The 22,268-nt window shown below is 41.1% G+C and overlaps 1 protein-coding gene across 1 annotated transcript in view; it reads right to left on the bottom strand.

The window, feature by feature from the left end:
- The window catches only part of DOCK5 (dedicator of cytokinesis 5), a 222,862-nt gene that overhangs the window by 5,487 nt on the left and 195,107 nt on the right, over nt 1-22,268 (bottom strand). The window contains exons 42-50 of the mRNA XM_061200716.1: nt 20,888-20,969; nt 19,673-19,757; nt 18,922-19,008; nt 16,713-16,889; nt 12,658-12,741; nt 11,872-12,009; nt 9,740-9,906; nt 1,386-1,554; nt 568-706 (exon numbers count right to left, since the gene is read on the bottom strand). Coding sequence (XP_061056699.1) covers nt 568-706; nt 1,386-1,554; nt 9,740-9,906; nt 11,872-12,009; nt 12,658-12,741; nt 16,713-16,889; nt 18,922-19,008; nt 19,673-19,757; nt 20,888-20,969 — 1,128 coding nt within the window. The remainder of the gene's footprint in view (nt 1-567; nt 707-1,385; nt 1,555-9,739; nt 9,907-11,871; nt 12,010-12,657; nt 12,742-16,712; nt 16,890-18,921; nt 19,009-19,672; nt 19,758-20,887; nt 20,970-22,268) is intronic.

Here is a 22,268-nt window from a genome sequence, read left to right as displayed (position 1 = left end):
ATTTAAAGGGTGCAATATCCACTTCCTCCTGGAAAACTTGTCTGATTATCTCCGACACTCGGCTGACTACTGTGTCCCGTTTGATGTGAAGATTTACCCCTCCATCATTCCTTTGTACTAAGCGGTCCTTGTAATTCTTCTCAGGCTCTGTGAATTGCTGAGTCCCCAAGCCTGACCGTAAGTAGTATATGGAATGGGTCTATTTCTTGTCCTTATTTTGGACCCTTCTCCATATCAAGTACACAGCTATCTGCCCAATAGTTCCAAAGTTACTCACTTCCTGTCTAGTCCTATTCCAGATCTACCTCATTTATACCATCACAGTTGGAAAAGGGGCAGTGAAACCCTGTGGCTCCCTGTGTAGAAAACTTTAATGAGTCTCAGCAATCTAAGGATTCCTTGCCAAACCCTAATCTAATTGAATTATACCCACTACCACCGAATTGAACCTACTTGACGATAATCTCATACACCTTGTGGCTATCTTGGTTAAAAATGGCCCAGATTCATAAACATACACCGTCCTCTAGTAAAATGAATAGAAGGGGTGCCTACAGGAAGACTTACTCAGGGTCCTGGTCGCTTTAGGAGTGAGCGGGGGTGGGCTCTGGGGTGTCGACTGAGGCGGGGAAGAGCCATGAAACGGTGTCAGCCGATTGTCCGACAGCTGGAGACTCTTTGGCCTTTGTGCTTTTCTGGTTGGGCTCTAGCAGCGGGGGTGGGGAGAAACACAGCAAAACGTTCTCACAGTGAGGCACGCTGGGCTCATCCATGCTCAGAACAACCTTATCAGCAGAGCAGAAACTGTTAAAGGGCAAAATTCCAGGAGCCCTTTCTAAGCTTACCGCACTGGCACGCTGGGGGCACCAGGGCAGAGACACCAACAGGGAATCACCGGACCTTAGACTATTTTCTGGCCGGCCACAGACTTGATTTTAATCACAGTTGGACTGTGCCATTTAGGTTGGAGATGAGCCACCCTGATTCTCAGGGAGGGCTGGTCCTGCCACACTTAACAACTTGATGTGGCTTACGGAAGAATCAAGAACCTTTTATTTTTTTAAGTTAAAAGAAAGGAAGTGACAATGTTTGGATGGAGTCATGGACCACAGTGGCGAGAACCACAACTCCAACCATTAATCCACATGTTTATACTGTGGGTAAATCTTGCACCATTATTGATTTAGAGAGTCCGATCTCTGTACGTGTTTTTCTTAGCACCATCTGAGATCTGACCCTACCCCAGGCTGCTGCGTCCTGAGAAACCCCGCTAGGTTTCTGTCTGGTGACTCACAGCTGTGAAGTACATGGTGAAATGCCTGGCTCCAGGGAAAGCAATGGCAAACTGGCAAATCTATGGTGTTTGTTTGTTTGTTTGTTTTTACCATCAGATCAGGTTCCGATGCTTTCTCTGCGATGACCTGGGACTTGCTGAGACTCCAGTCTTTTCTCCTGAACTTGCTCATCCGGTTCTCACTGTCCTCTTTGAGGGACAGATCTTCCACTCTGGCCCCTGATGAGGCCCTGCGCTCCAAAAGGGGCTCCAGGATGGACCTATCAGGGGTGGGGGAGGGAAGGATTGGGAGTTTGGGGTTAGTAGAGGCAAACTAGTAAATATAGGATAGATAAACAACAAAGTTCTACTGTAGAGCACAGGGAACTATATTCAATATCCTGGGATAAACCATAATAGAAAAGAATATGAAAAAGAATGTATATATATATGTATAACTGAGTCACTTTGTTATACAGCAGAAATTAACACAACATTGTAAGTCAACTATACTTCAATAAATTTTTTTAAAAAAGGATTGACCTATCAGCCATGAACAAGGACAAAGTCAGAAAACACTGATCACCTGACAGTCAAAACTGATATATGTACAACTGATTCACTTTGTTGTAGACCTGAAACTAACACAACATTGTAAATCAAGTATACCCCAATAAAAATTAAAACAAACAAACAAACAAACAAAAAACTGACTCCAAAAAGACCAGGGGATATGACTCCACAGCCGAACCTTGACCTGTGGCATTGTTCTCAGGTTGTAATCTGAATTTCCAACTGCCAATTGAATATCTCAAGGTCTACGTGTACAGAAATGAGGCCGTCCAAGTACGGAAAGAAAATACTAGTGAATATTTATCTTATCTCAGGAAGACAAGGTCTTACTAAACTTAGAGGTAAAGACAGAGTTCACACAGTAAAAGATGAATAGGCAGCTTTATGTAGTGGATAATAGCACATTCTCTGGAGCCCTACAGCCTGGGTTCAAATCCTACCTACACTGACTTGCTGGGTGACCTTGGGCAGAAAACCTTTTCATACCTCAGTTTCCTTATATGTGAAATGGAGATAATAATAGTACCTACCTCATAGGGTGATTACAGAATGCTTACAACAGTGCCTAGCATATAGGAGTACTCCTCAAATGTTTTTTAATTACAGTGATAGATTTTCAAGCACCACAGTGAAAATGGATTCATTCAAGAACCATAATTAGATGTTAATACATAGAGGAGAAGAGTTTGATGAGAAACAGGAGAGTCTCAAAATATCTCCCCATAAATTGCTTATTAATTACAAAGGGAAAAATAGTAAGTATTATTTTAAAAATAGAAAAGAAAATGGACCAAATCTTAACCACAGGATCAATTAAATCACTAATAAGGGACAAATGGGTAATGTGCTTCCAGATATGATACCTGAAAAGGACATATCACACAGAAATATATCACCTGAATCCTAAGCAAGAGGAAACATCAGACAAACCCAAACGAAAAAAAATTCTATAAAATAACTGGCCCATAATCTTCAAAAATGTCATTATGAAAGACAAGGAAAGGCTAAGGAAACGATTTCAAATTAAAGAATAGAGAGACATGGCTAAATACAATATGTGATCCTGATTGGATCCTGTACCAGAAATTGCTATAAGACATTACTGGGACAACTGACAAAACTGGAATATGGGTTGTAGCTTTAAGTATTGGGTCAATGTCACATTTCCTGAATGTATAGGCTGTACTGAATGTAGTACGTGGTTACAATATGACAATCTGCTTGTTCCATAGCCATGGTGTATGCAGCCCACTCTCAAATGGTAGACTGGGGGTTGGGGGGAGAGACAGAGAGGAATGATGTGGCAAAATGGAAAAACAAGTGGGGGAGGGGTTAAAAACCTATCTTTGTGATGTACAGATTGCTTATAGCTTCTAAATGGGTATTTAATCAGTTCTGGTTTAATTAAAAATTGGTAGATTTTACTCCATAAAAATGAAAAGTTTGGAGGGGTAGGTCGGCAGAGCACAGAGGATTTTTAGGGCAGTGAAATTATTCTATATGATACTACAATGGTGAATATATTTATCAAAACTCATAATGTACAACACCACGAGTGAACCCTAACGTAAACTATGGACTTTGGATGATTGTGATGTGTCAATGTAGGTTCATCAAGTGTAACAAATGTATCGCTCTGGTGCTGGATGCTTACGGTAGGGGAGGCTGGGCGTGTCCAGGGCAGAGGTACATGGGAACTCTCTGTACTTTCTGTTCATTCTTGCTGTGAACCTAAAACTGCTCTAAAAAATAAAGCCTATTTTTTTTTTTTTTAGAAAAAGCTTTGATATGAAATAAGACAACAGAAAAACAGCTATCAGCTTTTAGTATTTAAAAATTAAAAGCTTCTGTTCAGCAGAAAGCATCATTCGTAAACTAAAACTATTTGCTGTACATACTTTAGATGGCAAATATCATTAATGTATAAGAAACTTTTACAAATCAAAAAGAAAAAAAATATGAGTAGCTCAATTTTTACAAACTGTCGAAGGAGATAAACAAGTATTTCACGAAAAAAGAAACCCAAATAATTTTTTAAAAACTTAGTATCACTAATTATTAAATATGTAAATATTAAAATGAGATCACTGGAGGGGGCAGACTTTTTTTTACATTTTATTATGGAAAATTTCGAACATTAAAAAGTGGAGAGAATATAATAAACTTTTTTTTTTTTTTGGCTGCGCTGTGTGCCATGCAGGATTTTAGTTCCCCGACCAGGGATCGAACCTGCGCCCCTTGCAGTGGAAGCACGGAGTCCTAACCACCGGACCGCCAGGGAAGTCCCCGAGAGAATATAATAAATCTTATGTGTACATTACTCAGCATCAACAGTGATCAACTCATGGCCAGTCTTATTTCTTATATACATCCAGCCATAGCCCTCACCCCTCACTGGGTTATTTGGAAGTGATTCCTAGATATCACATCTCACCTATAAATATTTCCGTGCATATCTCTACAAGGCAAGGATTCATCTTCATAACAAAACTACACTCCCATCATCATTCCTAAAAAAGTGAATAATTCTCTAATTTCATCAAACATCCAGTCAGTGTTCAAATTTCCTGTCTCATAATTTTTTTTGGCAAGGGATTTGTTTGAATCGGGATCTAAAGAAGATTCACTCGTATTTGGCTGATATACTTCTTAAGTCATTTTAAGCTTTTTAATACGTTAGGTCTCACTTTCTACAAAATATTTTGCCCTCTTCAGTGAAGATACAGGATGAGAAAGTACCAGGGAAGTCTGGTTAAAGAACCACTGGAGTCACAATGGAAGATGCTTCTACACTACAATTCTTCTTCTTTTTTATTTCAAATTATTCTCTCCTTTTCTGAATCATCTTTTATTATTATTATTATTTTTTAAAGATTACATGCCTGAATTTGCAATTTTTTGGTATTTTCCAATTATTAGTATATTTAAGGGGAAGCCACTCACTATTATTTGTCTTAAATCTGTACTAATTTAAAAAAATCATAGAACTAAATTCCAAAACAGACGCTTATTATTCTTAAAACCAACCAAGCCAAATCAAACAAAAAGAATCACTTCAAACAGTAGTTGGTCAGGGAGGGAAAAAAAAAACCCAAAACAACAATCCAGTATTCTACTGGGTCTACTATTACTTTACCTGTGAGATTGAGAATGAAGGTAAGTGTCTATGGGTCATTAGATCTACAGGCAAAGATCTAGGCCCTAATGTGAGTTTCATTAGGGCCTGATTATGAACCAAACTAAACAGTAAAATAATGATAGTGTAGTCCCACAGTGCCTGTGTTATTTTTTTCTTACACTGACTATTTCAATTATTTTCCTGAAATACCAAAGAGTAATTTTTTTTCTAAAAAATTTTGGTTTGGGGCCCCTACTTGGCTGGAGCTCTGAGCATGTACTGAGTTGACCTGCTGTGCAAGCCCTTCCAGCTTCCCTTCACACGATGCACTGTGTTTCATAAAGTTATTCTCTTTCTGGGCCACAGCCTCCCATGTGCCAAACAGGATGGATACACCCAACCAAGAAAGAAGTGAGCCTTTACAGACTGCACACCTAATAATCACCATGAAAGTTCTAATGAATACTGTGACATAACACTGCTAATAGGAGAACTGAGGTCATTGGGTGTGAATCAGTTTGAGCTGCTTTAAAGAAACATCCTGAATAAATGTTAGAAAATGGTATCAATGATGTCATCTTACTGGGCAAATGTGGGCAAGAGCAATAACCCACTTTGCCCGGGGTCATGACATAAAGAGGACCCCAGTCACCTGCTCTCTATTTACTGCCCTAATGCATCAGCAATTACGGTGTCTCTGATTTTCAACAGCTGCCTGAAAACTTTTTATTTTTTTTTGAATGAGACAGAGTTTATTTAAGAAAAGAGAACAGAACAGAACTTCTACGCTTGCCACAAAGTAGGTAGTATCTCTTTACGGCATGAAAAAAACATAGATGGGAAAAAAATAAACAAATGAATCAGGTATTATTTATTATTTTGAAATTCAAAAGATTAAGAATAGTCCAAATACCTAATACGGGTGACTATATTATGAAAAATTATATAGTCACTCATACATTGTATATGGCATTGCATATTGGCATTTGTGATATCAAGAATTGTAAAAAATATTACTCCCTGAATAAGTAATATATGCTTTGGGGAAGTAAAGCCTACACTCCGTCTTAACCTAAAGGCTGAGAAGTGATCTGAGACTATATCCTAAATAATCGTAAAGCTATATGGACACATGTTTGTTACAATTCTTAATAGTATAAATGCATTTTATATTGATACAACCTAATTTTTTTTTTTTTAATTTTGGCTGTACTGAGGGGCTTGCAGGATCTCAGTTCCCCGACCAGGGATTGAACCTCGGCCACAGCAGTGAAAGCACTGAATCCTAACCACTAAGCCACCAGGGTACTCCCTAAATGTCTTTATATTAAATTTATAATGAACTTTTATGATTATCTGTTTAGAAACAGTGACAAAGCTTAAACATTCTATAGTAGGGAGAAGAATTAATTATGGCACATTCATATGATGTAATGGTAGAGAGCCATCAAAAGTGATAATTAAAAACTAATAATAAAATTATATAGCAATATGGACAATACTTATGACAAAAAGACAAAGAGGAAAAGCAAATTACCAAACTAAATCTGTGCTATAATTGCAGCTGTGTAAAGATATCTATGTCAATGGTAAAGGAGAGATAAATAATTTAGAAAATAATAAATATTTGAGGGCTTCCCTGGTGGCACAGTGGTTAAGAATCTGCCTGCCAATGCACGGGACATGGGTTCAAGCTCTGGTCTGGGAAGATCCCACATGCCGCGGAGCAGCTAAGCCCATGCACCACAACTGCTGAGCCTGTGCTCTAGAGCCCATGAGCCACAACTACTGAGCCCGCATGCCACAACTACTGAAGCTCGCATGCCTAGAGCCCATGCTCCGTAACAAGAGAAGCCACCACGATGAGAAGCCCTCACACCTCAACAAAGAGTAGCCCCCACTCGCCGCAACTAGAGAAAGCCTGCATGCAGCAGTGAAGACCCAATGCAGCCAATAAATAAGTAAATAAATAAATAAATAAAATATTTGATTGCCAGGTAGAAGGCCATTTGGACAGGCTATTTTTGTGATATGATTATTATAATATGGAATTACAAAATTATAAATAAGTGTTAAGTCAACTGACTTAACTTATATTCAACATTAAAACACACAGTGATGCTAAATACTCATCACGTACATAAAATTAAGCAATAGGTCACAAAATGGTACATGCCACGCTTTTCCACTTGAACACAATTATGAATTCACGCCTTTAAAATATTTTAAATTTGAACATATGGAAAGGCACTCCATGTTTCTCGCAAGAAGGCTCAACATCAAAAAGCCCTAAATTCAATCCATAAATTTAACATATCCCAATAAAAATAACAGGATTCCAGACAAGTTAATACGAAAATGAGCTATGTAAAACTAGCCAGACAAATTCTGAAAAAAAATTACTAGAAATTTTAAAAACTTTAAAATCTATAGTAATTAAAACTTCATTAGAACAAGTGCATGAACCACACAGGTAGATCTAAGAAATGGGGAAAAAGTCTACAAACAGACTAAAGAACATATTGGAATTTGATTTTTTTATAAGGCTGACATTTCAAATCAGTAGAGAAAAGATGGTTTGCTCACTAAATGTTATAGGGAGAACTGGGTAGCCAAGCAGGGAAAAAAAATTGGCTCTATACCTTACACTTTATACTAAAATAACTTGCAAAGAATCACAGATTTTATTATAAATAGTGAAAACCTAAAATTAGGCTTTTTGTAGCCTTAAAGTGAGGAAGGCCTTTATGATATAAAATCCAGAAGCCATAAAATCAAATATTAACTTATTTGACTGCATAAAAAAATCAGCATAACTAAATAAAAAATTAGAAGCAAAGTCAGAAGACAAAGGAGAAATTGGAAATATTTCAACTCATATCACAAAGGGTCAATATGCAACAGAAAAATGTACACAAAATATCTGACCACAGTTCACAGAAAATAAAATACATACAAGCTACTAAACAAATGAAAAGATGCTCAATCTCACACAAAACAAGAGGGATGAAAGAAAACCAATATGCAACCAAACAAAAGCCCTAGGCCAAGAAAATATTTTCCACCTATCAGATTGGTAAAAATTAAAAGGCCTGATAATACAATATTTGGTGGCAAGATGTGGGTGAACAGGCACCCTTGTGTGTTGTTGATGGGACTGTAAATGGGTATAATCTCTATGAAAGTCAGTTTAGGAATAATTTTGAAAACTGCAGCTATATATGTTTGACAGAGCAATTTCACTTCTGGACGTTTTCTCATATTGATATACTTGAATATTAACAAAATAATATATTTTTAAGGTTACTCATTGCTATCACTACTGTGATAGTAAAAGGCTGAAATCAACCAAATGTCCATCAATAGACAATGATGGAGTGTATCACGGGTAGGGAAATCATGAGATGTCTGCAACTCAAAGGAAAGAGGAGGCTCTCGCAGTTCTGAAATGGAATGATTTTCAAGATCTAGTCAGTGAAAAAAGCAAGGCAGGACTTCCCTGGTGGCGCAGTGGTTAAGAATCCGCCTGCCAATGCAGGGGACACGGGTTCAAGCCCTGATCCGGGAAGATCCCACATGCCATGGAGCAACTAAGCCTGTGCGCCACAACTACTGAGCCTGCGCTCTAGAACCCGCGAGCCACAACTACTGAGCCCGTGTGCCACAGCTACTGAAGCCCGCATGCCTAGAGCCTGTGCTCTGCAACAAGAGAAGCCACCGCAATGAGAAGCCCGTGCACCTCAACGAAGAGTAGCTCCCGCTCGCCAACACAGCCAAAAATAAATAAATAAACGAATTAACTTTTTAAAAAGCAAGGCAGGGCTTCCCTGGTGGCGCCGTGGTTGAGAATCTGCCTGCCAGTGCAGGGGACACGGGTTCGAGGCCTGGTCTGGGAGGATCCCACATGCCGCGGAGCAACTGGGCCCGTGAGCCACAATTACTGAGCCTGCGCGTCTGGAGCCTGTGAGCCACAAATGCTGAGCCTGCGGGTCTGGAGCCTGTGCTCCGCAACAAGAGAGGCCGCGATAGTGAAAGGCCCGCGCACCGCGATGAAGAGTGGCCCCCGCTTGCCACAACTAGAGAAAGCCCTCGCACAGAAACGAAGACCCAACACAGCCAAAAATAAAATAAATAAATAAAATTAAAAAAAAAAAAAAAAAAAAAAGCAAGGCAAAGAGTATTATATGCTGCCGTTTATAAATAAAAAACGTGTGACGAAGGATATATATTTAGGAACTGCTTCTGTACAGATAAAGAGCTGTTGGAAAGGCACCACGGACATGAACCTGAATGCTAACATCACTGGCCTCTGGAGAGTGGTACTGATGAGCTGGGAGTCGGGCACTGACAGGAGACCTCTCATGATATGTCCTTTTGTACCTTTGAAATTTCATATGTGATTACATTGCCTACTCATAAAATAAACTTAAAAATTATTTTTAAAAATTGAAACCAAAGAAGTCAAGCAACAACTACAAATTATTCTGAAACAAACAAAACACAATATGATTGGCTGGGTCATAGGGTGTGATAGCATTATGGGTGATATTTTTTTTTCCATTTTTCATAACTGTTGCTACTATCACGTAAATAATGATATTCCTCATGACGAAGACGATGAGAAAGACCCAAAAACTAATAACCCAGGTACTGTGAATTATTTCCCTTACGAAGATGATGCATCCACACTGACCAAGTCTCACTTTGGGGACCAAAGGCAAACATTAGGAAGGAGTTACCTCACCCCTCCTGGCAATTAAAGATCGAAGTCTTACCCATCAGATCCTGGTCTGGAAGGAGCATTATCAGATGAGTTAGAAGAGCTGGAGATCACAGAGGAAGTCACCGAGGTGATGGACAATCTCCGCAGTGTGGACGACATGATGTAGGGGAGCACCATAGACCCTGTGCGGTTTTGCTTCCTCTCCGTCAAGTTGGGCGGCTAAAGGAGACATGACCCCTCATGGTTAGCTGGCCTGGAATTCAGCCCTTAGGAACTGGTGCAGCCCCCGTTGGTTTGTGGCGAGTGCCCACCTGTATTGGGGTTGGCACCCCATTCTGATGGGTTGGTGCCTGTGTTGCGTCGGTTGTTAAATATTGCAAATACTTGTATTCTTTTTTTGTAGTTTTAAAGATTTTACTGACATTTTGTTTATTATAATATGACATACGAGATATTTTGTAACTGCATATCACAACATCCTGACATTTAAGCATCTAGGTTGTGAGTTCATTTTCTGTATATTAAGCAACTCTCCATTTTTTAAAAATTTGTTTTATTGAAGTATAGTTGATTTACAATGCTGTTTTAGTTTCTGCTGTACAGCAAAGTGATTCAGTTAAATATATATACATTTTTTCCTTTTCATATTCTTTTCCATAATGGTTTATCACAGGATAGTGAATATAGTTCCCTGTGCTATACAGTAGGACCTTGTTTATCCATCCTATATATACTAGTTTGCATCTGCTAATCCCAAACTCCCAATCCATCCATGTCCCCCAATCCATCCCTTCTCCACCCTCCCTGTCCATCCCTCCCCCACCCCTCTTATATCCTTAGTTATAAACACAACTTCGGTTAAGCCTACCTTGTTTCTAAAACTAGAGAAAAATTCACCCTAACTTTCTGCCAGCCTTATGAGAGAGGGAAACCAAGATGTTCATTACTCATCAATAAAATAGCAAACCCCTCTGTCTGCTTCTCCAGCTTAGCTTCTACTGGCCATTTAAAAAACGGAATACTGGCCTAATAGAAAAGTTTTAGATTGAAACTGGACACCTGATGCTTATCCTGGTGAATCTTAGGAAATAAAGGAATACAGATATACTCTCATAAGAAATGTCTCCAGTAGGTCACCATATCAAATTCAAATGTTAATATTGGCCTGGGTCTAATAAAAACTAAACTCATTGAGTGAAAGCCAAGTCTTTGCCACCTAGGAACTTGTGTAAAAGACAAATGTTCCTAAAAGAAAACTCTTAACTGGCAACAGGTTAGGAGGTAAATTCGTAGGAAGGCATGACTGAACACTTGGGTGACTGGGAGAGATGATCAAAAAGATACTAGGGAGAAAAATGTAGCAGAGATGGAGGTATGGGAATAGGGGACAGGAATACATGAAAAGAAATGCAGAGCTTTGATTTGGAGGAAAGAGGATTTTTGAAAATCTGGGGTTCAAGAATACAACATTTGAAGAGAGCAGGACGAACTCATGTTAAAAAGAGCGGCTAAATGAAGCTGGAACCAAGCATACCATCAACTGTGGGAGAGAAAAGGCTGACCCATGTATCGCTCCACCCAACTTCTTGGGAGGAAAAAAAGAAAACTGTAGCTGTGAGAAATGTTACAACTGTCCAAAAAAATCATGACATCAGCTACATGCATTGTCAAATGTAATTCACAATTCTCTGTCCCCTTCGAAGGTGTGACGAGTATGAACATTTCACCAAAATAAAAAATAAAGATTAGGAAAAACTGTAGGAGTTGGGCTAGACAGGACAGGAATAACCAGTGTCTGGCATTAGGAAACCCCAATTTCTAGTAGTGTGGTTTTCACAGTGTGGTGCCTAGCCCCGCAGCACCACCTGGCGGCATGTTAGAAAAGCAAATTCTTGGGCCCCATCCCAGACCAAGTGAATCAGAAACCCTAAGGATGTGGCCCAGCAATCCGTGTTTTCACGAGCCTTCCAGGTGGTTCTGACGGTCATTCAAGTTTAAGAGCCGCCGTCTAGCACAAAACAGTTGAAGGTTATCAAGAGCGGACCATGCCTTCTCCGAACTGCCCCAGTGTTTGCATGCCATTCCTAGGCTACTTTGACTCATTTGGCATCTGAAAAACGGATCAATATCATAAACGGTAGAAGAGACTAGAAAAAGCTCATAGGCTGTTGAGACAAAGCCTACCAGTGTTATAACCCCATAGAGCTTTTCCACTTTCTCCTTGAGTTCCCGGAAGCAAGAAGACAACCGGTCGTGCAGTGGCTTCAGCTGCTCCGTCAGCTTCTCCCCATGGATACGGATCCCCTCTGTCAGCAGAGGCATCTGGGAAGAAGGGCATGAAAGGAATAGGATATTGTTTAGGAAGAGGGATAGTTCAGATTTGGATGCTGGGGAAAGACGGAAGGTGGGGATGGACAGGTACACCGGTAGACAGAGCACGTTTCAAACGAAAACACTGCTTCTCAGTGTAAAGCTTGGGAACTGGATGCTCTTGGGTCAAAGATGTAGAGGAACCTGCACACTGGGGATACAAGTAACCAGGGGAAGGGCTGACAGGCAAGGCAAATCCACGTGAGCCTGGGGGCCTTTCTATGCAGGAGTAACTGATGCGGTTCACCTTGGACTCAACCGTATGGCTGCGTTTCCTCCCACTGTTCACAGAAGTAGTGAGAGAGAGAGAGAAACTGAGGCCAACATCTCTCATCTGGAAACACAAGCCAGCAAACCAATCTGGGGACTTTAATCTCCCCTCTAAGAAGACCCCTCTCAACACTTGCAGTCTAATGGAATGTTCTTCCTATGTTGCTTCGCCAAATAAATAGATAGGTTGTGATTCCAACGGTTAAAAAAAAAAAAGTAACCCTAAACGTGCGCTTGGAGATGGATGCCCTAGAGAATATCTTGGTGTTATGTGTGGTGGCCGCCCACAGAGCGTGAAGAGCTGCCCAGCCACACCTCCCCTGGACATACCTGCAATGCTATTAGTCGCTTTAGCAGCTCGATCTTCTCCTGGTCTTCAGGATGCTCCTGCAAGTACTTTTCTGTAAAAAAAGCCTAAAAGCAAAGCATTGGCAAGTATTGATTAGAACACATTCCTATCTGTGTATTTGACCCTAAGAGGAAGGGGAGGGAAGCCTAGAAGGGTGAAACACGTCTTCTGTTCTGTCTGATGAACCAGGAATGATTAAGTAAACATTCGTTCCTTTCCTGGGAAGTCCTTAAACCACCTGAGTGGACAATTCAAAAAGGAAAGAGTTATTCTGTAGTCTTCCCGGCATCATGCAATTCCTAGCAAGAGTACATTCTCAACTGCTACACACACACAAATCAAATCATCAGCAGCAGCAGCAGAGCAGAATGTCATTCATTAAATAACTTCCCCAAAGAGCTAAGAAAAGGCCAAATAGCAATATCAAAAGGTTATTCATTAGAGTAAGTGCCTAGATCTTACAAAGAAAGAGCAAAAAATTAATAGGCCGAAGATGTGGCTGAGAGTTTTCCTGCCCAGCATTTTATAGGCTGTATCACAATTCCTGAAGATTCATATTGGCACTTTCTTACTAATCACCTATCCAAAAGGCTATTTTGAGGACAACATGAGAAATGCTATAGATGTGAAAGTCTTTTGAAAATATTAAATGCAGGTTGCATTTATTATGCTATGTCAAGACCATGTCACCCATAACATCAATAAACATTCATGGAAAGGTCCTATAATAGGGACATAAAACTCAAACTCGGGCTTCCCTGGTGGCGCAGTGGTTGGGAATCTGCCTGCCAGTGCAGGGAACACGGGTTCGAGCCCTGGTCTGGGAGGATCCCACATGCCGCGGAGCAACTGAGCCCGTGAGCCACAACTACTGAGCCTGCGCGTCTGGAGCCTGTGCTCCGCAACGGGAGAGGCCGCGACAGTGAGAGGCCCGCGCACCGCGATGAAGAGTGGCCCCCACTCGCCACAACTGGAGAAAGCCCTCGCACAGAAACGAAGACCCAACACAGCCAAAAATAAATAAATAAATAAATAAAAACAAAAAACAAAACACTCAAACTCAAACTATAAATACAGGTGTTCCATAGGAGACCATTTTAAAGACAGAATTCATTAGGAAAGAAAAACTAAAGTCTGTAGTGAACATCTGAGCTCCGACAGAGTTCAAAACGGGAGTTATCTATTTTCTCCCTGTACCATAACCATCATTTCTGAGAGTGCTTTTGAAGACCAGCCTTCAAAGTTCCCCTTCACGCTTTTGCTTCACTAGTAGGAAAACCACCCCATTACATGAAACCCAAGAGTTCCTGAAACTACAGGATACCGTTATAAAAGGGATCAGCCCATTTTGTGTGGAAAACAGAATATGTGCAAACTCTTTACTTTGTGGGAAGATGTTATGGGTTAAACTGTGTCCCCCCTGCCCCGAATTCATAGGTTGAAGTCCTAAGCCCTGGGACCTCAGAATGTGACCTTAGATGGACACAGACCTATTGCAGAGGTAATTAGTTAAGATGAGGTCGCATGAGAGTAGGATGGACCCCTAATCCAATCTGACCGGTGTCCTTGCAAAAAGGGGATATGAGGAGACAGACACATGTACACAGAGAGAACACCATGCGAAGAGGCAAGGAGAAGACAGTGATCTACAAGGCAAGGGATACCAAAGGTTGCCAGCAGCCCACAGAAGCCAGGAGAGAGGCAGGGGGCAGGTTCTTCCTCACAGGCCTCAGAGGGAATCAACGCTGCTGACACCTTGATTTCAGACTACTGGACCCCAGAACTGTGAGACAATCAATTCCTATTGTTTTAAGCCACGCTGTTTGTGGTACTTTGTTACGGCAGCCCTAGAAAACGAGTACAACAGAGAATATAAATATATGGAATCCATGCATCACACAAAGGAAACAGGACAGCACATTTACAGAGCAGCTCATTCTGGCAGATCCATATTTAGAGGGACTGTCAATATAAATGAAAACATAGGATTTGCTTAAATCTTCAGCCACCTTTACCTTTCAAAATACACGCAGTTTAAATTTGAAAGTTAAAAAAATTTTTTGACCTCTGATAAAACGCACTGAAATTCCCAAAGCATCAGCTGAGTCAGGGAACATCAGAGCAGAGTCCCCTGAAATTAGTTTTTCTAGCAGAGTCCTGCCTCACAACAGAAAAGGCTGATGAATTACCACAAGCAGCTCCTGTGTTCCCATCACTCAGGCACTGATTAAAGAGCTGCCTTAAAATAGGTCGCCTGTATCAAGTAGGTAATGATGGATTCCCCACCTGATTGCAATAGTTCAAGGTGATCAATGAGTTTACCTTTTTCTTATGTTTAGAAATGTACAAAGTCATACATATTAATTAAAAGTAAAAACTAACAGTTTTTAAAAGTTGCTGAAATAAATTTGTTTATATATCCTTCCTTTCCTTCCTTTTTTTTTTTCATTTTAATTAGAAGATGGTCACACTGGAAAAAACTTCATATAAAATTATGTAATAGTCACAGATATCGGCATATATAAATCAGAGTTTAGGAGCATTCTGAAAAAAAAATGAATACTTGGAAAGACACATCAAAATTAGTACCAGATAGCCTACAGGAAAAAACACACACTGAAATCATTATAGCATTAAAAAAAGTATTGTATTCTGGGCCCTAGTATTGAATTCCATTATAACACTAGAAATTATTACTGAAACCTAACATGGGCAAACCAGAGTTTCTCTGGTGCTTTACCAGCTGCTGAGAATAAGAAGACTAAAAAAGGTTGAGAGGTTGAAGAGACGACAGAAGAAAGAAGATCACTGTAGCACTGGTAAGCCCCACTCATCAACAACACTCAAACTGGCACATCCCTGGTGGTCCAGTGGTTGAGACTCCGTGCTTCCAAGGCAGGGGGCGCGGGTTCGATCCCTGGTTGGGGAACTAAGATCCCTCATGCCAAAAAAAATAAAAAAGAACACTCAAATCACACATTCTGTTCCAAGTAGACAGGAAGAAAACCGACCCTGATCAAGCCACCACTACATGGCAGGCGTCGTATGATGTTCCTCATATACAGGAGGTCTCCCTTAAGCCCCACGTCACTCCTGTCAATTATGTATTTTCCTTACTTTTTTCAAATACGAAAACTGGAGCTCAGAGAGATGAAGTATCTCGCCCAAGAGCACACAGTGGCCAATGGGAAGCCAGAACTGGGTCATAAGAGTGACTGATTCTGAAGCCCCTGCTCTTCCCAGGACATTGTGTACAAATGGAAATAAGAGAATCAGCCCAGTTAACCTCTCTCATCTTTCCCATCCATCTCCTTTTCTTCCCACTCACTCTCCATGTTACTCAACAGGGGTGTAACTTGTTTATTTATACTCAAGAAGAGGACCCCCAAATTATTTAGCCACTGAAAACATACCTAGCAATTAAAAATCCTGCTTCTATTGATTATATGTAACCAAATTCTACTGAATGCATTACCTCCACTTTAAGTGATGCTACATCCAAACCCTATGCAATGGAGTCCCATGTGATGAGCATTCCATTCATGCTTTTCCAGAGTAACAGATACGACACTTAGCTGAATTAATTTTAGAGCCAGGGCCAGCGTTTGTCCATACAACCAATGGCACACCATGTCAGGGTTCCCAATAGAGTGTGGCTCTGTGTTTCCCACAGATGCTGCTTCCCTTCCAGGGCATCCTCAGGTCTGGGGTCCACTTGTATGCTTTCTACCTTCCAGGGGAGAGAGGGAGTGGGAAGGGAATTCACAGCTGGTGAATCAACCAGAGGTCTATCAGATTGATCTTTCGGTGACTCTACCAGACAGTGGCCTAACCCTGGCTGGGTGGCTGATGGTGTCTAGCAGGTATGAGGTCAGGGAGAAGCCTGTCATTAATTTCATTTGCCCATTCACAAAGAGGGGAGAATGAAAATCTCTCAGAGAAGTTGTAAGAAACGAATTCACCAGCTGCCACCGGAGAAGGCAGGAGAGACACGCCAGACCTGGTGGCCCCGTGGGGTTCCCGGGACGCAGCCCACCTTCTCATAGTTGGAGTAGCCCCCCATGACAGCCGGGTCCACGATGCCACTGAGCAGCATGGAGAGGGGATGCACGGAGAGGGACCGGTCCCAGGCGTGCTGCTGGACACAGTTGCTGATCTTCTCATTGGTGAGCTCCATGGTTTCAATGGCATTCTCCAGAGGACTGATTTCCTCCTGTGACAGAGAGCATGGCAGAGGAGAGACGCTGAGCTCCACAGCCAAGACTGGAAAAAGCCTAGGTCTTCCCCTCAAAAGGCATACAATTCCCACCGAGCCATGGAGGAGTGATGTTTTGCTTGTCAAAGTCATGTTTTTTTTTTCTTTTTGGCCGCACCGAGCGGCACGCGGGATCTTAGTTCCCCGACCAGGGATAGAACCTGTGCCCCCTGCAGTGGAAGCGTGGATCCCTAACCACTGGACCGCCAGGCAAGTCCCGGGGTCATGTTTATTAATAAGGATAGCACACTTATTTGAAATGGTGTTGGTAAGCTGCTAAATAAGCTATTTAAAATCTCAGAAAGTGCAAGGATGATTTAAAAATTGGAGCTATGGTAATGATTATTTCTTGGAGCAGAGTGTCTATGGAAATTTTGAGAAGATAAAATTGGAGCTGTAATAATGATTGTTTCTTAGGCAAATCTTCCTTACAGATTTTTGAGAAGACCAATGACAACAGAGGAGCAATATATCTGACCCAAGACACCTCTGCACACCAAAAATGTTCACTGGTAAGAGGTTTGATGTTCCTTCCGTGAGAAAAGGTAAGTGATCTTGGAAGTCACACGTTCAGACCATATATTAAGTCTCCTTAGTATGGGTTCTATGGTTTACGGAAGTCAGAAATAATAGGATGTATTAGAATATTCAAGCTGGATTTTGGATGCGAATGAAATAAGATGCAATGCGGATTCAGAGAGAGCTCTTCCTGTGGAAATGTCTTCCAAACCAGATTCAAGAAAAATTGTGTTCTTCTTCATTCTACCCTGATCAACCAGCATGATCTCCTACACCAGACTTGATTCCAAAAGCCTCTGTCCAAAATCATATTCATACTTGAAGAATAATAATTTATCACTAGTGGTATGGAACACATCAAACTTCAGATGTGTTCAAGACATATTTCTTGATTACTTATTTTAGGCACGTACTGTGCTATGCACCATTGTTACAAAAGCGATTAAGATATAATTCATGGCTGGGAGGAGCATACGGTTTTCACAGGGTCAGGGTGGGGAGGTTTCAAGATATGTAAGCATGGTAGGTAACTCTTTAGAAATAAGCCAAGGTTATTGACAGGGCACAGAGAAAGGGCATCTAACCCAGCTTGGGAGTTTCAGAGATGGCTTCCTGGAGAAGCTGGAACCTAAACTAAATCTCAATGGGAGTTAGGTTGAGAAGTGGTCAGAGGGCATGCTGGGCAGAGAAAATGACCTAATGTCAGAGAGGGTTGACATAGCATGGAATGAGCAATTTAGTTCCAGTAGATTCCATAGAAGATGAAGTGGAAGAGCTTAGTCACAAAGACCCTGTACACATGTGCTAGGAGCATGGGCTTTCTAGTCTAGGCATTGGGGAGCCACAGAAAGGTTTTAAGCATGAGAATGATACAGCCAGGTTTTCACGATGGAATTCACACTCCGAGGCAGAGAGGAAAATGGACCTAAGAAGCCAACGCAGGGAGGCCAATCAGGAGGCTTTTTCAATGGCATCAACCAGAGATGAATGAGGGACTAGAAACAGGGTACCTCAGTAGGAGGGCTGGGGGAAAAAAAACTAAAACAGATTTAATAAATATTAAAGAGGTAAAACAAACAGCTTTGGGGAGTGATGAAGATGGAAGAGTCTAGGATGAATGGTGATGTGACTAGCTGAAAGTAAGAGGAAATGTTCTTGGAGAGAAGAATGTGATTGATAGGAAACTCAAAGGAGGAATTCCAAAAATGTTTTTGGGCTCTGGCAGGATCCTTGAGGAGACAACACCCATTTGGTCATAAAGGAGCCATTCACTGGGAGTAATCTTTAGGGTTGGTGTTGTAACATCAGTTTTACAAAGGAGTTCTATTCTACAAGCATGTCTTTTATTTCTCTTCTGGAAAATAAAGTGGGCCAGAGGAGCTAGTGAGAACTGGAGGGGGGATTTAACAAAGGCTCTCATTCTGTTTGGAGACAGAAAGATTTTTCTGAGTTCCACTTTCAAATGACTTACTGTTGAAATCTGTTTGACTTCAAACCACTTGAGAATCCCAGGGAAGGTATAGGCAGTCGTATACGTGGTCCTTTCAATCCACATGGTCTGGTGGAAGGAAGGAAAGTAGGAAATGTTGGTCAGGTCCCAGGCAAAACAGCAAAACTCCCAGGTTTGTGAGATTCTCTTTTTAAAATTTTTTTAAAATAAATAAAAATTAAAATTATTTCATATCAGAGCATAGTTGATTGTTAGTTTCAGGTGTACAGCAAAGTGATTCAGTTATACATATACATGTATCTATTCTGTTCCAAATTCTTTTCCCATTTAGGTTATTACAGAATATTGAGCAGAGTTCCCTGTGCTGTACAGTAGGTCCTTGTTGGTTATCTAGAGATTTTATTTTCAATGCCTCCTTAGTGAATGGGCCACACTTTCTCCCAAACTTTAAGGATTCTAAGCGCTTAAAGCAGAAAAGAATTATCTATTGGGGCTCCCTCGCTCTTTTTGATGGGAAATTTGAGGTCCAGGGAGGTGTGACATGCTCAAATCAAGGTCATGGTGGTGGCAGGCCCAGGAGTGGAGCCCAGTTCCTGGATCACTAGTCTAGAGTTTTCCACTGAGACAACAGTCTGCTGACTAGGTAATAAGCACACGGAAACTCTATCTCCAGGGCTGCCATCATTTCTGCCGTAGATGCTGGTTGAATGGAAGGCCTCCATTTTGGATGTCAATTTCATCTTGTTTTAGAGGATCAACGTGGTGGACTCACAGCAAACTCATTGTCGGGATCCTTTTCTCCTTTCCGGAATGGCCGAGAATATCTGAACTGCTGTACTTCATTGGCTCTGTAGTAGCTGGGAAAGACACAGCCATATGCTTTCATTTCTTTCTTACAACAAGCACTGCTCCAACAAAACCTGAGACACATCTTACACGGACTGAGTCTTATCCACTAAACTACCTCAAAACTGACATAGTCTCCACAATGAAGGCTGGAGATGATGCAGAATTTGATTTTTTTTTAACTTTTTTGGCCATGCCACGTGGCATGCAGGATCTTAGTTCCCCAACCAGGGATTGAATCCGTACCCCCCTGCAGTGGGAACATGAAGTCTTAACCACTGGACTGGCAGGGAAGTCCCCAGAATTTGATTTTATTGCACATCTTAGTTTTATTATTGATGAATCTATCTCACAGCTCACAATTTTGAAAGGCATATGGATTTATGTCCATGTTTGTGATCTCATTTGTATAGTTTTCTAACAGTTCTATCAATTCTACTAGCATTTTAGCTTCTCAGGAGAAGGAATTCAATCATGGGGGAACTCACTGATTGAAGGCAAGGTGAGGTCAGTTGCTACTGGCCAGTGAATCCTTCTGAGTGGAAAAAAGAACTAGGGGATCTGAAACCTAAGAGTGAAATTCTCAATTTCCTTCCCTCTGCTTAAAAAACAAGAAATCTCCAAATCCCTTGAGTTACCAAGCTCTCATCTTATACTGGAAATGTAAGGGACAGTTGTTATGGTCTGAATATTTGTCCCCCCAAATTCATATATTGAAATCCTAATGCCCAATGTGATGCTGTTAGGAGGTGGGCTTTTTGGGTGGTGATTAGCTCATGATGGTGGAGCCCTCATGAACGTGGTTAGTGCCCTTATTAAAAAAGAGACCCCACAGAACTCCCTCACCCCTCCCACCAGGTGAGGACACAGTGAGAAGATGACCACCTACGAACCAGGAAGAAGGCCCTCACCAGACACTGAATCTGCCAGTGCCTTGATCTTGGACTTCCCAGCCTCGAAAAATGTGAGAAATAAATTTCTGTTGTTTATAAGCCACCCAGTCTATGATCTTCTGTTACAGCAGACCAAATGGACGAAGACAACAGGAGCCCTTCCAAACTGTAATGAATTTTGATAGACTTCTATATAAAGAAGTGTGTGAGACACATGGTTTAAAAAACAAACAAAAAAACCCACTTACTTTAAGATCTGCTCTGGAACTGGTTTATCTTTGTAGCTGGGCGGCAGGCTCATCACTGGCTTTACGGTGAAACACTGCATGTCTGAGGAGCTCGTTAAGGAAGGAAAAGGGCTGGGCCACTAAGTTGTCACAGCAAAAAGGACCACCTGTTCCTCCTGCTTTACCAATGGAAATGGTACCCACACCGATCATTCCTTTGAAGCAAATGCCAGGACCGCATTGAAAATGGGGTTCCCTCAGATATTACCAAAATGCCTTATTAAGTCATAATCTTGGGACATTTTTTGGTCAGACACGTGGCAAACAACCTTGTCTTAGGGAAACAGACATTAATGAAATTTCAGGAAAACAGGTGACTAGAAATTGTCTTAAAGCATTTCTTTTGGACAAGCATCCCTCTGAATTAGCCAGATTCCAGAGCCCGGGCAATAGGAATTTCTTGTTATCTTTGGATACCATTTGTTTATCAGAGCCAGGCACTGTAATAGGTGCTTTGAATATGTTATCTCCAATAAACACAGCAATTTCCAGGTGGATGTTATTAATCCCCTTTACAGATGAAGAGTCTGAGGGCCTGGGAAAGCCCAGATCACACAACTGATAAATGAAGTCAGACGTCAAACCCAGCTCAAGGGTAAGGTCTCCCTCTCTAACTTAATGATCTGATCTTAGGCATAACTTTTTTTGCCTTTACCAACAATGCTTCCAAATCTATAGCATTGAAACTAGAATTTAAGGCACTGGGTCTAGACCTAACATTCACTCCCAGTATTTCTCAACGTGAAGAGTGCCATCCACTGGCACCAGAATCACCTGGAGATTTACTCAAAATGCAGAATTAGAATTCACAGCTGCTGAATTAGAATCTCTCCATGGTGATTCTTAAGTAAAATAAAATCTGAGAACCACTGGGCTATGCCTTAAGCTATTATAGCTTACAAAACATTTTCACATAAATGATCTTTTAAATTTGATCTTCACAGAAATGTTATTAGATATTTGGGAGAAACAGAGCTCCCCTCACACTTTATAGATGAGAAAACCAAGGCCTGGAGAAATTAAGCAACTTGCCAAGGTAAAATGGCTATGCAGACATGACTCTGGGCCAAGCTCCAGGACTCCTGTTTCTATATCCAATTCATGAAGACCTCTTTTCATTCCCATCCCAAGGAGGCCCCACAAGCATTTTCTGAACCCCTACAACTGAAACAATTTTTCCCAGGAAACCTTTCTTTTCCAAGCATCCACTGTGTTAAGAGGCCACTACACTCTCCTCTGAAAGGCAGGTCTGCTTACTGATCTATCATTGCTGTGTATCTTTCTATAGCTACTGACCATTCTATAATAATTAATACGTATTGAACTTTTATTATGTATTTAC

Source organism: Eubalaena glacialis, chromosome 9 (assembly GCF_028564815.1).
Source record: "Eubalaena glacialis isolate mEubGla1 chromosome 9, mEubGla1.1.hap2.+ XY, whole genome shotgun sequence".
In the NCBI taxonomy this organism is placed as follows: domain Eukaryota; kingdom Metazoa; phylum Chordata; class Mammalia; order Artiodactyla; family Balaenidae; genus Eubalaena; species Eubalaena glacialis.
This window is presented reverse-complemented; position numbering and strand designations above follow the sequence as displayed.